The sequence below is a fragment of the Antedon mediterranea genome, chromosome 9 (assembly GCF_964355755.1).
Source record: "Antedon mediterranea chromosome 9, ecAntMedi1.1, whole genome shotgun sequence".
Classification (NCBI taxonomy): domain Eukaryota; kingdom Metazoa; phylum Echinodermata; class Crinoidea; order Comatulida; family Antedonidae; genus Antedon; species Antedon mediterranea.
Window position 1 is genome coordinate 21,984,437 of NC_092678.1, and position 16,532 is coordinate 22,000,968.

General features: G+C 33.0%; 1 protein-coding gene and 1 long non-coding RNA gene across 3 annotated transcripts in view; one reads left to right on the forward strand and one right to left on the reverse strand.

Annotated features, from left to right (window-relative positions):
• Positions 1-16,532, forward strand: part of LOC140059448 (cadherin-like and PC-esterase domain-containing protein 1) — a 35,933-nt gene that overhangs the window by 3,145 nt on the left and 16,256 nt on the right. For both annotated transcript variants that reach the window (XM_072105376.1, XM_072105377.1), the window contains exons 2-9: positions 6,936-7,604; positions 12,475-12,673; positions 13,104-13,246; positions 13,917-14,001; positions 14,998-15,178; positions 15,360-15,537; positions 15,635-15,819; positions 15,990-16,062. In XM_072105376.1, the coding sequence (XP_071961477.1) occupies positions 7,260-7,604; positions 12,475-12,673; positions 13,104-13,246; positions 13,917-14,001; positions 14,998-15,178; positions 15,360-15,537; positions 15,635-15,819; positions 15,990-16,062 (1,389 nt within the window). In that variant the 5' untranslated portion in view covers positions 6,936-7,259. The remainder of the gene's footprint in view (positions 1-6,935; positions 7,605-12,474; positions 12,674-13,103; positions 13,247-13,916; positions 14,002-14,997; positions 15,179-15,359; positions 15,538-15,634; positions 15,820-15,989; positions 16,063-16,532) is intronic.
• Positions 1,290-16,532, reverse strand: part of LOC140059451 (uncharacterized) — a 64,617-nt gene continuing 49,374 nt past the window's right edge. The window contains exon 3 of the long non-coding RNA XR_011847189.1: positions 1,290-1,422. This is a non-coding gene — a long non-coding RNA (uncharacterized lncRNA). The remainder of the gene's footprint in view (positions 1,423-16,532) is intronic.

The window sequence follows — 16,532 nt, forward strand, 5'->3', positions numbered from 1 at the left end:
GAACTGTTGATATTTTTAAAAGTGACACACATTGCTATCCACAGCTAAACAGCATGCAATCGAGTAAAATAATCACACAAGTGCCGAGTTTCATTTGATGTTTAAAGTGACAACCGGTAACAAAAGCGAAACATTCGCATAAACATCAAGCACATTGGCAAAACTCCAGCAGATCTAAAAGGAAGTCTCTAATGAATTTAACCGTCATCTTTTCCTCCGTCACGACAAGCTAAATTTATCGAACTTTAGCCTTCACAGCTCCTTCCCAGCTTGTATCAAATCACAGTATTCCCTTCCAGGCCTCTTCCTAATTGTGCTGATACTAGGGGCTATACTCAGTGGCGTAGTAACTCTAAGTGCCCCTCCAACTCTGGAGGCCTTGGGCGTTTTTAGCCTGTTTCAACATATTTGAATGCCTGTTTTTTCCTCTTGGCCGTGTTCAGGGGCCCCCATAACCTCTGGGGCCTCTAGGTTTAGCCAGTAAGCGCTCATTCATAGCCGGTACGCCACTGGTTATACTCTACATTAAATATCTATAGCCAGTACTGTAATATAATATGTAATAATGATTTTTTGTAATAGTTTTTTAGTTTTGTGTATCAATATCATTATAATCAGATGTTTTTTTAAAATTCTAACCTAAAGGTACCCTTACATTAAAATCGAACCCATACTTTGTTACCCGTAAGCAATCATGTTAAGAACTATTCAATAGTGCCATTACAGTTAGTAGTAACTTATAATAGCCATAGTTCCCGGAATTATACAGCATTGTAGTAGTATAGAGTTGAATACCCTAAAGAATCTAAACGAGAGAGACGAAACGATGTTTACATCAGATTGTCTTGGTAGGCTTTACTAAGCTTGGCTGAGAGGCTGGGATCATTAGGGTCAGCAGAGATAACTAGATGTTTAGCTGGGTTCCATGTGGAAATAATCATCAGTGCTTAGTCTTGGAGTTATCCAATGTCTACTTGACATGTCTACTTCACAATGTGAAGTGTCAATTAATGTAAAGAATGTTTTTTATGAAAACATAAATAGTTACCCTGGGAATTATGTACTAGTATAGTATTAGTACTTAAAACATTTTCCAAGTCTTCCCTCTGGATTACATAATCGCTTGTTGTTTTATTAGTTCATGTAAATATTTTACTGTACTGACCCAGAGGGTGTAAGTCTGCCCTGGTGGTAAAAGCCACCCATTTGATCACATGGAACTGGCAGTTAATTCAAAATATGACTTACTTTGTGAGCTACACTCCACTAACAGTTCTTGAATTTGTTTAGCCTTAGGTCTTCCCTGAAAAATATGTTCTGTATCGGTATCTCAATTGCACTCCACTTTTTTCTTACAATATCCTACCATAGAGATATTATCTCTATGATCCTACAGATCAAAACTTGGTACGAAAACCATTTCTATAAAATTCATATAAATAAACAAAAAAACATACTGTGTATAACTGATAATGCTGTTAACTATTAGGTAGCAGTTTAACTGTAGCATGCGGTAGTTAATATGCTTGTCTATCAATCACATGGTTGGTTTCAAATCCTGCCATAGCTCCACTACCTAAATACCATAATAAGCAGTCAATATTGTGCCTGCTTACCTGGATAAACCAACAATGGTCCTCTCTCTCCGAAGGAAGAATACAAAAGAAAAGAAGAAAATTACATTGAGCACCTCTATACAATCAAGTACCTGGATGTAATTGACATTAAAGTTTTAAAAAGTAGGTTACACTGTTGACCGATTTCCTAATATAAAGTTTGCTGACATTTTGTCACAACAACTTTAAATAGTGAGTAAATTCTACCAATTTAAGTTTTTATTGGTTCTCGGCACCCATCCTGGGCAGGTGGTTTAACTCCAGGTTTTAAAGGAGCCTACAGAGCAGACAGAAGACGTGCTACAATTTCTACGGAGCAAAGTGCACACTCCAGTTTGTGATTGAATTCTAACACTGCTTTAAGCTTATGTTATCGTTTGATGCTCTTGCCAGCATGAAAACGAGGAATGTGTTTAAAGTTGAAATATCAAGGTCTTTGGTAGATATTAATAAAGAAATTCAATCTAAAATCTGACATGCATGTATACAGTACATTTGTCTTTTTGTTAGAATGGCATTAAAAGGTAAATTAAGTTAGTTGATTCTTTGGTCAATAGTGTTAATAATAATAAGATTTATAGTGTTAGCAGTATAATATGTCAAATAATTCAGATGATTGCTTTATAATCATTGATGTATTAAATTAATGAGGGACTTCCTTATTCAAAGAATACCCCTATTAAGCAGATACTTTCCTGTGAAAAGAACGAGGGGAAAAATGTCCATGACCACCCCTATTCAAAGAACACCGTGTCATGAGACAGTTTCCTATGAACAAATGAGGGAAATTAACCTATTGCTATTGAGGTCCTGAAAGTCAAGTAGATCTTGTTTGTAACTCGCATATATTGTTTGTAACTCGCAGTCACTCTCATTTTCTGACTCGCATTTTCCAACTAGCAGAATGCTTTGACTCCGAATTCGATTTTCTTGTGTTTGGTTTTATCTTATTATTATTCCATGGTTTTAGTAAGAACACATGACCATGCTTTCAGCATCAACTGAATAGACTAATGCAATTGTAAGCCTTAAAGGTACAAATTGATTGAATACCGTCCATCAGGAAATGCAGTCATTCTCAAAGAATTCACTCATGATCTTGGATATTAGATCTTTTATTAAGCGGATGGGTGAAGGTTCAAATACTAAACCATGGAGTAAAGAATAAGAGGAGACACAACTTGAATAGTTCAGTCAGTTCATCGTGTTTACCGCTTGCTTAAGGCTATGCTTGTAATGAGTATTAAAGGAGGTGCTAAACACTGCCGTTACGTAACCCAATTAGCAAAGAGTACAATGTTTACTGCCCGCGGTCAATTTTGGTGTTAGTACACATGCGTATTAGGACGTCACAATACTCTTGCTAGGCGATGTGCGTTCAAGCGTGAAAGGTGTACTATATACTGTTTGTAGACCTACTGAACTTGTATTCCGACCTTGTTTATTAATTTTTATTAAAAAGCAGCGCTATATATATATTCTACTGGATATCTTTTATTAATAAATTAATAATACGAGTTTTATACGGCACCAATAAAGGAATTATATTTATATGGTTTACTGTGTACTAAATGTTGGTAATTTCTCCAGACAACTTATCATGAATCATGATGAATAAATGGGTTTAATAAGGACCAGTGGTGGTGCCAGCGGGAGGTTACGGGGGCTGTATCCCCTCGTCGTCTCCCCCCTCCTCCCCTCTTCCCCGTCTGGGAAACGCGAGTACTTTTCGTCGGGGAATATAATATACAGTAAAAATCATTCGCGTTCACTTCGTATAACTTCAGCGCCTGGAAAAACCGCGACGTTCCATTTTTTTTTAGTACTGTACGTTGCTTGGTGGAGCGGAGAGCAATTGCACTTTGCATGCATTATTGCCAGCGATCTAATAAACAATGATTAGGTACGCACTTGTCTGGCGGTTCCCCTTTGTACGAATTGTTTAACATTGGACCTGCTCCATTGCGGTTTACATGTGATATCATGTTCCATCCAGGGACCAGAATGTGTACTGTACTAGTTACTTTCCAGGCGAAGTTTACAGCCGCATCAGTCGTGATCGACGTACGCAATACAGCAAAAGGGTACGAATAATGTTGGCGATCTATTGTTCGTATGTCCGATTTTTTAATTTTACGATTAACCGCTATGTACCGAACTGTACATAATCCTTTTATACAATGGCTTATAATTACAAAAGAGCATAGACTATATTTGTAATTGAATTTTTAACCAACACATATCATTTGTAGTTGTTGTTACGGGTTGATACTAAACGAATATTCTCGTAGTACCGTACCATTTTATACCATATTATATAATATTATAATAACGACCAACCGAAAACTAAAACTAATTGATTAATTTCTTCTTTAATAAAATATTACTACTATTTGTTTTCTAACGTTATTACAATTATTAATATATTAATATAGACCTACATAAAAAAAACCTATTATTATTATTGATATTGTTTATTGTTACTATAGGTGCGCCTATGCCTGAACCTATTAGGCCTACCGGTTACGGTATGCACTAAATATGTCCATCATTATGGGATTAAATATTATCCTTATTTAGGCTATTTATTAAATAATAATATATTACGAACTACTAGGCCTATGTGTAGCCACAAATCGTTAAACGATATATAATTTAAGTCCTACAAGTTCACTGAACTCTAAGTATGTGATCGTAAAAATCATATATTTTATGATATTAATATCATAAATAATTTAATTATACAATATCAGACTAAAATAGAAGAATGTTAGTTTTGCTAAACAGTCATAATATAGACTGAAACATAAATTAAATGTCATATACAGTAATAAAAATAAGAAATTGTGTCGTTGGAATTCTACTATACGTATATTTTTGAATATTCATGAGAACAAATTATATAATTTTTTTCATGCGCGCATTTGCGCGCACTAAAATGTGATTTTAAAATAAGTTGGAGTCTTTAATATGCTACAAAATGCACTAGGGTTCGTAAATTAAAAAGTTGCTTAAACGGTAAAATTTCGATTTACCAAATGATACGTCTATGGCTTGATAAAAAATATGATTAATTTGTTAGCTGGTATAAAAACTGCGATATCTCCGTGAAAATTTACTCAATTTTTAAACGGTTTTTTCGAGAAAAAAGCTCAAAGAACAATGAACAACTGCACAAAGGTCATGCTTCACTATGATGTATTAGAAACTACTGCGCAGCCTCTGTTTACTTTTTTTGTCACCGATGTCATGCCTGGCTTCTTCCTTAATTAGGGTGTTACGTAATCAGAGCCGACTCTGCAGCGAGCTGCACGGGTAAACAGGATGTTCTTCAAAGGATCGTTATGGGAAGTTTATTACCCTATGCTTAAGCACTACCGCACAGCGTGATACTAATTGGATTAACTGGATAGCTAGGCCGAGTTGTGCCTCCTCTTATTCTTTACTCCATGACTAAACACTGAATTCTATTGTTTTGTATTCAAGTTTACGTATTCCACGATCCATGCTTATTCTCAAATTAAAGATTTCGCCTTCCAAATAAGATCCTGCCTTCCAAATTAAAGATACCGCCTTCTTCCAATCCATTAAGATTCACTTCCACTTAATCTTTAATTGACAACTCATCATTTTCATAATGAAAAAACATATTTTTTACTTTATTGCACTGTATTTTATATGACTTTTTTTTAATAAAATTATTTTTCCTATTAAAATTTTGCCCAGTTACCTTTTAGAAATGATTCCACAACAATTTTAAATCAGTTTTTTAAAACTAATCATTTGCGTTGGAGCATTTTTGTTTAAAACTGCAATGCTCACGCGTACTGTATATACTCCACAAATGTTTTGTTGGAGGTTTGTGCAAGAGGAACATTAATATAGGAAAACATACAATTTTCAAATTTCTTTTTTAATGTTAGCTTCTGTAATTAAAAGAAGGGTTATAATTCTAAATGTCCTTCTAAATTTCCATTTATAGAAATATTAACAAGATATCCTGCATGGAACGCCTCTCAGGAAACGCACATTAAATTAATTAACATTTATAATTTGCCTTCTTTGTGCCTGCTTCTGTGCAGCAAGTGATGTTGAGATAAAGTATGTCACTTTTGTTTTGAAAGGATATAGGAGTTTTGATAATATATCAGCTAACAAGTAAAAATGTTTGTCTGTGTTTTCTCTATAAAAAAGGGAACTTTTAAAGTTTTTTAAATTAACTTTTGAAATAAGCAAATCTAATGTACATAGACCTACTACTACTAGGTAAAATCTGATGGTTTATAAAAAAATTAATTATCTGCTACTTTAGATATTGAATATTCATAAGCAAGTGTACTAAGAGATCAAAACAAAGTTGTACATGCTCAAACTGTATTTTAGATAATTAACAGAAATCAGTTTCAATTTTATCTGAAATGCAGTTTGAATGGTCAAGTTTCAATGTCCATCATTCTTATTGACCATTTAACTCTTCAGAAATATCCATTACATATAGTTTATATGTTTTTTCTGTTCTTATCTTTTCATATGGTTTGGCAATCTTAGGTATGTTAATTAAATAACACTTTAATATCTGTCAAATGACCCAGATAATTGTGTAAATTCTTAGAATTTTAAAATGAGCTTTTAATCCCACAGTTGAGTCAAACAGATAGTAAAATAACAAGCTGCATGCAAGATAAAAGCAAAAATCACAAACAATTTCAAGAAATAACAAGAGCACTCAATACACTCCAAAAAGTGTTACGTTGATTGTTACACCTCAAACAATACGTTTGCTCATCCAAAAATAGTTTATAGTTGATGAATTAAAATCTAGTTTTAGGTTAATTTTTGCCTAGTCAAACATCAATAAAAGATTTAGAATATATCATATCCATGCTTGACATCAGAAGCTAGATGGAATGCAATCATTCAAATAATTTTAACATTGGTCGACAAAAGTTAGGCTGCGTGAATTTGCTCAGCACGACTACATCCACACATACCGGATAAATTCGTCCACTGGGAATGACACTTCTTTGACCGACACATATTTTTATCCATTTCGTTTCAATTAACAGCAGAGACTAATACTATCGCCAATAGCAAGGTTATTGACCTCTTGTACTTGATCTTAGAAGTTTGTTGTTTTGACCATTATTTTAATAATTGGTTTTGACAATTCATGTTTTTATTTTTGTACAAAAACAACAAACTACAAGTTAAAATTAGCATTTTTTTTAATGAGAATAGAATTGGATAGAAACTACTGAAATACTATTTAAAATCTTTCAATGTAGTTTTTAATAATATTTTAATATTTATTTATTTTAGGTTTGCTGTGGATTCCTGTATTTGTGATGTGATCATGGCTAATTGATTCTGATTTGTCATGAAGTTGTGTTCAACGTCAGTAAAAAAAAGGCCAGCAGGAGCTTTTAGCCTAAGATGACCCGGTAAGCTTGACTACCTATAGGCCCAGGGTAAGGACTAAACAGCCATTGGGGAGCTTGGTTTACCATCACTGTTGATCTGAATGGTAGGCCTAGCCTGCCCGTGATTTAACCTTCAGTACAATTGCATCCCACTGGTAAGTGTGTGTTTGACGAGTTGTGAATTGTTCCATCTCAGGCATACAGTAGGTAGATAATTGTGACGATGATTGTAAGAAGGATAAACCGAATGTGTCGGTTACGCCGTCTTCCCAAGCAAGACATCCTGATCATGGCTCTTGCTCTAGGGATGTTCACAATCTACATGATGTACAACGTCGGATTCACAATGGGTATCGTAGAGGGAAAGAAGAATTCTGCTGTTCCTCAGGCTCGAGACAAGGAGGAGGAGGATGCTGGTGGAGGAGCCCATGAGGTTGTGTTTGAGGGCCTAGGACAAACCATGAATGATTATGTACATCATAGGAACATTCTAGAAGGGATGGAAGTTGAGGAAAAGCAGGACAATGAACAAATTAAATTGACAGAGTTCCAGATATACTTAAACAAGGTAAGTGTAGGCCTACAGTTTATATCTAACTCTAACATTCAACATTAAAAAATAAAAGTACAAAATACTGGTGAAAAGAGATACAGTAATCAGTTTTAAAGATGACTTCTGTCCATACAGCTTTTCAATTCAATTAAATTTATTCCGGATTTTACAATACAAACAATAATACATCACACGTATATTAGACCCGGGGGGGGGGGGGATTCCAACAGCAGACTTTAAATCGCAACTTTATTGTTTGTTTTATGAGAGATTCTCAATTTAAAAACTGGCGTAGTTTCAGAAGCTATCACAACACTAATTCGTACTGTAGTAGCATATGAAACTTTTCTCGTAATCTTCAAATTTTAAGAACAAAACATTCTCTAAATAAACATATGCACACAGGGACTATAAATAAAATTAAACAAAATAAAAGTAAGTATATGGTGAAGGATAGAAAGGTGTGGGTTGGTTATATGTGTAATGTTTTAGAGTCAAAGTTGATAGAATTTAAAATAGGCTTTTTATGTATTCAATTTGCTACAATACAGCAGTTAGCCAATTATAGTACACAATTTATGACATGAACTTGATACAATGGAATGGCATTAAATTGGTTATAGGATTTCGGCAAGTTTCATCAAGGTTTGGTATGTGAGTAGGATGTATTCAATAAAGATCTTTATTCCTCTAACCACCCATCGAGCAGAAAACCACAAAAACAAAACAAACTACAAAAAGATTATTAAACATGATCAAATTTACTAAACTGTTTTCACTCAACAGTTATTTTGACAGTAATTAGTTTCTTAATTGGCTGACACATGATATAAAGTCAGTGGTCAAGCGGCAACAGCCTACATTGGTCAAGCCATGGCCTGGGAACAGCCAAAGGCAGCGACATACAGCTGACCATACAATGCGACTTGTTGACCACATGTTTGGAATAAGCCACATGTACTTTGACCATGTCAATTCCTAAGCCTCTCACTAATCCCTGCTGCTGCCTAGACAATATTGGTGTGTTAGAAATAGGCATGGCCACCAAGGAGAAGTAGGCAAGAGAGCCAATATTGCCGGGGGGAATTAGGGAGAGTCAATAATTGTCTTGCGATGGGGCTAGGAGTTTTATTATAGCTTTATAGAGAGTTTCAAAATTACAGTTTTAAAGAAACCATGCAGATCCAAAGGGTCCATAAATATTACAATTTCCAAAAATAGGACATCAAAGGTTCAGCACTTTTTCTAAAATCAAACTCTAGAGAAAATGTGGTTTTTCTATACAGTACAGTAGATGTATTGACTAAATACATTTCAAATACCTCATAATGTTATGATATGGAAATTGTCAACAACAAAATAACTTTTTGATAAGCTTCTGATACTGGCAAGTTCTGTTTTAATAAATCATAAGATTTTATCCAATGATAAATACTGTAGGCCTATACTTGATAAATTTAGATCATGGTAAAAGATCTTTAGTTCATGAGAAATGATCTTAAGATCATGGGAAAAGATCACATCAACAATATTAACAATTGTACAGTATGGCATTGTTGGCTGAGTAGATATGAATTGAACTAAAATAGGGTATTTTGATCTCTACTTTGTGATACAAATACATTTACTAGTACAGTACAGTACTGTACAGTAGTATAGAATATTATATATTGCACTGAAGTTGTATGTCTGTGCTGTAGTTACTACGGAATCAGCATTTTATTATATCAACATACCTCTTCCAGATGTTTCATGTTTAATAATTATGCTTTTAATTAACAAAATATTTATCTAAACATAATTTTTATCTTCTCTTCTCCACTAGAACATCTTTAGTACCTATTTTTTTTACTGACAAAGTTTAAACGAACTTCTACATAGCTGTACTTTATATTTTGTTCTTGGTACATCATACTAAACGTCATAAGTCAATGACCTACTGCAAATAGCAAACTAAACAACTACTATTTATTACTTCAATTGTATTTTTTCAAAGTTGACTATTAAATAATAAAAATTAGTCCACTGTAAAGCTAATGAAATAATACTATAAAACTTAAAACTATTGTTATACAAAAAACAGAAAGTGCCTGGTACTAAAAATAGTATAATATAAATATAATAGTAATACTGTAGGAAGATTAACTCTGTAATTAAGTTGCGGGTAGCTTTAGAACCTTGTTTAGCTTGTTAGCAGAGTTTAGGATTTATGTATATATATATATATATATATATATATAAACACAACAGGCATAGAAATAAATTCCAAACCGCCCGGTGATACACTGAAAATTATTTAATTAATTTTTGAAACGATAAAGATGAGGAAATCTGGGAGAATGAGAAAAAGTCGCCCCAACCGAGACTCGAATATATATATATATATACGGTATATGTTCTTTGCCTCTTGTGTTTATATATATATATGTATATAAATCAAAACTTTATCGTTTTGATTTAGCTTTTCGCTTTTTATTTTTGTATCTCCATTGAGATCCAGCCACTGATACCCACAGCATTGTCATTTTTTTCAGTAATTTGCCTTTGGATTTATATATATATGTATATATTTATGTATAGCGACCGAATGAATTTATGCACACTTTAAAAACTATGTTAGTAGACCCAGGCCTACTGTACCTCTTTTCATGTTGGAATGTTGAGAGCTTTTTAAATTCTGAAAAAATCAAGCAGCTGATATAACTACTTAAAAAATTTCTTGTTTCCACACAATTTTTTTACAAATTCTGGATCCAAGATATTTTTCTTAAACAATTTTTTCCCAACATATGGACCAAAACAAATAATAGGTAACAATGATAAAAAAATTAGATAATGAACAGGATTTGAACTTTATAGGATTCATCGTACCGCATCAGCAATTTAATAAAGCAAGTTCTTTGTTGATGGTTGTTTACCAAGATCGTTCAAAGATATTCATTTTACTATACTTTCTTGTACAATTAGTACCTGATTATTGAAAAGTTTTCTCATCATTTCAATTAACTACTTGATGTACTGTACTGATAAGAAATATTCTTATTAACAAATAAGTATTCTTCACCAGACAATGATTGGTGATATGGTTCTCCTCAGAGGACTCCAACAAGGTCTTCATACTTTAGGTATCTTTAAAACCAATATACTACCAACATACAGTAATTTTGAGTTTATAAGGTAACTACTGTATATAGTATAAATGAATGAATGAATGACTGGCTGGGAGCAGAAAAAGTAATTGGCATACCCAGTATATTAAGAAAAACAGTATAGTGTTTAGAAATACATAAATCCTGTCATCAATCTTGATAACTTTATCATTTAATTTGTAAATAACTTTGACCTGCAGGTAAACTATTTTAGTTACATCTGGTTTATACTTTCATTAATTACCAACATTTAATTGGTATCAAAAATTCACATGGCCAGGGCAGCTGTTGAATGTTGCTAAGGTAACAACTGTTGCTATGGATACATCACTTGTGATGTAGGTCCCTTTAATATATTTACTTTTAGCCTATGTAAATCTAGTAGGGCATTTTATCTCGTGTTTTGAAATTAAATATCTTTATTTACCATTTGTTGACACTTACCAGAGAAAAATTAAAATGAAACCACAAGAACTATATGGGAAATGGAAACATGATCTGTGCAAATTTAATTAAGTAACTGTCAACCAATTAACTAATTTAATTGCTGAATTAAAACAAAGAGTTTGGATGACTTTACTTAATAAGAGTGTCTCCTAAATAGGGGTTGGTGTCTTAATAAGCTCTGTCTACACTATCAAACTTTATGTTTAAAAAAAATGTGATGTTTCCATGGATATGATGTCATATCACTACCATTTTTGGGTATATCACTACCATATTTGGGCACACTTTTTTGTCAAACTAGTTTAATAGTGTAGACAGAGATATAATTAGTATTAACAAATATTTGTCTTCTCGTGTCCCTTTAATAGTATGCCCTGAATATGGATTTCCCAAAGGAGGGGTTCTCCTGTATGTACTGTTTAAAAAAAAAAGGTATTTATTATTTAAAGGTTTACAGACATTTTTCATCAGTACAAATTCTCTCTATCTTGAATATTTAACTTAGATGGTGAGATAAAGTTGTTTGCGTGACACAAGGTGGGGTCTTTTAGATTTATGCTGTATGCATCATTAATGTACAATTGAACCATGACACATGGCCTGATGGCTTACATTCTCATTATTAAAGATGAGATGATTAAATATATTAGTTAAACTAGAGACCTATTTTGATGGGGTCCTGAGTGTACATTTCAATAAATAAATAATGCCTAAGCCTTGCAAATGGACCAGGTCTGCATGAGACCAAGACGTTAACATCTACCACCCCTGGAAGATTTAAGGAGACAGTGGCGGATCTAGAGGCCTAAGTTGTGAAATTAAGTGCTGAATCTAACCTAATGTTTCCATTATATGTTGACCAGCCTATGGAGCAGACTTTCCTAAAACATTGATATGATACCCACTTGTCTGATCTTCTATGAGTTGACCCTTAAAATAGATTACCATAATTCTGTTTACAAATTTCATTTACTTAATGAATTATTATATTAAATAATAAATATTCATAAAATTCATTCTGTATTTTTAAGTCGCAGATCTCTAAGCACATCCGATTAATTGACTAAGTATCACTTAATATGACAATATAATAGTATTACTTTGTAATATCACTTGATTATTTTGGCTTTGCATGGGGGTGGGTGGGCAATGCAATTTTATTTAAGTGTAATTTTTTTTATTAGTTTGTGTTTGTTTTTGTAAAGGTGTTGTACGTTCTCCATCTTAATATTGTATTTGTTTGTGATTATGATGCAAATAATTATTGATTATGATTTGATCATTTGCAGTTAGAGACAAGATTATTAGAGAAACAACAGCAACTGAGTAAAGTTGCTTATGTCCGTGGACAGTTGAACATCATACAGAGAGATCTTCCATTTTATGAAACACCTCTCAGACAGAATGGGTTCAGAGTTAAAAAACCAGAAGGGATCATTTCATCAAAACTGACAGAACAGAATGGAACACTTCTTACAAAGTTTGAAGGTACAGAGTTGCAGTAATATGCCCACTAAGATATTACTAAATGACACGATGAGTTTTGCCAAACTAAATAGAGAATTAAAAGCTGTGTCTACACTATCAAACTAGTATGATGTGCCCAAATATGGTAGTGATATGAATCATCATGTCCGTTATGGGCACATAAAGTTTGATAGTGTAGACAGAGCTTTAGAGTAGAATTACTTGACACACCCCTATTTAGGGTCTACAGTACCACTATTAGAGGGGCACTTTTCTGTGAAAGTAACGATGGCAATATACTGTATTGTATGACTACAGTCAACCTCTATTCAAGGGACACCCATATTAAAGGAAAACTATTTTTGTCCTGAAGGTGTAACCTCAATAGGCCCACAGGCTCTACCATAATAGAAACACTGATTGATTGTAAATGAATCCATTTCTTTTGCAGAAATAGCGGTGTCAAAGGATCTCACTGAAAATGAAAATGTGATTAATCCATGGATGCTGATGTTATGCATGACTTACTCGGATGGAGATAAAGGCGATTGTATTCAGCGTGAGACAATCCGCCATTTACAAGCTGGCCAAAAGGTACTGCTGTACAGTATTACTTTGTTAATAAAATATATGTAATGAATAATTATGCCTTTTTCTCCTAAATGAATACAGTACCAACGAAAACATTTTCCACTCTCCAAAACTTTTCAGTTAGGAAAAGCAAACATTTTAATATACAATATTTTAGCTAATGAGCAAAACCGGTGCTGAGCACTACAGTGGGTATAGCAACTATGTTGAGATTTGTATAACAGAACTAGACACATGTCAAACACATTTGTTCTTCTACTCTAAACAATCTAAAAATTCTTTTTTAATGAATAATAATAATAATAATAAATAAATAAAATAAAATAAATACTTTTAATTAACTGGCTGAACAGCATTAACAAAATAAGTGCTTCATTGTAAGTAAACCATTTTTACGTGTTCATACAACTTTAAAATATTTTAAATCGGCAAAGAAAGAAAAAATAGTTAAAAAGTATTTATGTCATGTCTGCCGATTTGTCATTGATTTATTGAGACATACAGTAATTGTAGCCTGCCTACATCTGATAAAATCAAACGTTCTGTGTTTTATCTACACAAATTACTGACCTTGACAAAATTACTCATAAATTACAGCGAATAATCATCAAATAACACAGAATAATAAATAGTCATGATTATAATTATTCTATTGTGTATCTTTTTACTGTAGGTTAATAGAATACCAGGTATTAGAGAAACGTTATGGAGAAAAGATAAGTTTTGCTCAACCATGAATGCGGCTCGAAGGATCCCAGGTGTGACAAACAAATTGACAATATAAAGCTCTGTCTACACTATCAAACTTTATGTGAGAAAAAAATGTGATGTGCCCATATATGGACATGATGATGTCATATCACTACCATATTTGGGCATATCGCTAGCGTATTTGGGCACATCATATTTTTGTTGTCAAACTAGTTTGATAGTGTAGACAGAGCTTTACACAACTTTCCAAATATTTAAAGGCTGGTAATGTGCAAATAATCGAAAATAGGAACTATACTAAATAGACTAATTATTTTATTACTAGTACAAAAATGTTAATTTATTGCATGGTAAATTTATGGTATCTTATAATGTTAAAGATTGTCATGCAATAAATTAAATTTAGTAATTATACAATATCATTCCTACATAGGAAATATTAATCTTAATCTAATTTCCTTTTTAACACACAAAGTACAGTAGCTGGAAGTGGCCTTTGTGTGATGTATTTATATCCTCCACAAGTTTGTAAAGTTATTTTAGAATAGAGGGCAGTATTGTTAAAATGTCTAAATTTAGTTTTTATCTCCCTGATTTTTCTTTTTATTTTAGATCTTTATTTTAAAGTAGTTATATCAGTATTAGTAATTTGAAAAAGTGAATAAAATAAAACACTTTAAGGTGTTGACTGTATAAGTTGTCCAAGAATTATGGACTCTTACTTAAGCTCTGTCTACACTATCAAACTTGATGTGCCCATATATACAGATACAGATACAGATACAGATTCATTTATTGTCCAAAATAATAATGGAAATTACAGTGCTCATAAACCTTGGCTTGCCTAAAATAAATATAAATATGGACATATCACTACCATATTTGGGCATATCACTACCACATTTGGGCACATCACACTGTTTTTGTCAAACTAATTTGATAGTGTAGACAGAGCATTAGACCTACTCGATATCATGGCTTATATACATCATTGGGGTGCATAGTTAGAGCATTAATACAATTTTATTTCTTTTATTTTACAGCACTGAGAAAAGGTGTAATTTCTCCAGTTTGTTGGGTTTTACCAATGCAGTATGAGCAGTTCTTAGGAGTAGCTGATGCGTTAGGTACAGATGCGAGGTGGGTTGTAAAGTCAACTGCCCCTGGTGGTGCTATACAACTATTGCAACCTACTAGAGATCGAGATTTTGCCAAAGTTAAACAGTAAGTTTGAGATAGTAACATAATCTCCCCCTAAAGGACACCATACTTTGCAAGTTCCAAAGACATTCCTTTTAGCGGTTCTACTGTATAAGACATTAAAATCACCTTTGAAGTAGAGTATTATTATGTGGTTTTAGTTAGGAGAGATCTAAACAATTATGAATTATTTTCTTTTTTGTAGGTATAGTGAAAAAAACGCTGTGGTACAACAATACTTTCCAAACCCTTTGTTAGTATTTGGCATGCCGGTCAGCGTGAGGGCGCATGTTCTTGTCACATCAATCGCTCCATTAACGGTGTATATTCATTCGCAGGGAATTGTGCATTATAGGCAAGATTATCAAAAACACTTCAAAAAGGTAAAAAAAAAAGAAATGATTATATGAGTTTTAAAAAGTTTTCGGCAGATGTTTGCATTTTCATTTCTACTTTGTACCTATTTGATTTATTTTTTAGGTTCCAAATAGGACCTGGCTGTTCTCACAGTTAAAAACTTACCTATCACAAACATACGGAAAGAATGCAGCTAAGATTGCATTTGAGAATATGGGGAGTGTGATAGTACAGACACTACTAGTGGTTGAATCATCATTAGAAGAGCATTTTAAATCATATTCAACCAATAGAAATTCGCCTTTCAAGTAAGTATGCTAAAAAAAGTGGGTATGACCATATTGTTTAACTAGAATGAAGGTATCCAATTAAAGCCAGAGCCCTTTTAAATTGGACCAGGTAAATCTAATTTTATTATCAATTAATAATTCTTAAAACATTCTACAAATGTTTTACTGGATTTATTACTATTTTTAAGGTGCAAACATTGTTTTCAACTGCTTGGTTTCGATCTAATCTTCAACTCAACTCTTCACCCAGTTATAATTGAGGTTGGTAATATATTAGTTATCGCTATTTTTAGTGTGCAGGAACCAATTTACCTTGATAAAAAGCTAAGCCTGAACAGGTACAAGGTTTTGACTACACCATACAGCAGTTCAAAGCTTGGTTCCCACTAGATGCAGCACAAGGATGTAGACACAAAGCAAGTGAGTTGACCTGACCAGGGACTGTTGCTTGTGATTGGTCATTGCGTTGCATTTCTCATCAAGCTTAACATATGGATAGTATTGTTATGTTATCATAATACTTAAAGCCCCATTCCCTACGTTTTTTAGATCTAATTTAAGATCACAAACTATATTTAATGTAAAAATAATACTATATGGTCCTATTGCGATAACTTTTTTCGTCTTTAAACGGTTAAAAATGTGAAAAATAAATCGATTCTAATAATTATAGCGGCCCGCTATAAATCCCAAAATGCATTGCGCGCGGATTGATATTTTTGTTTTTCACC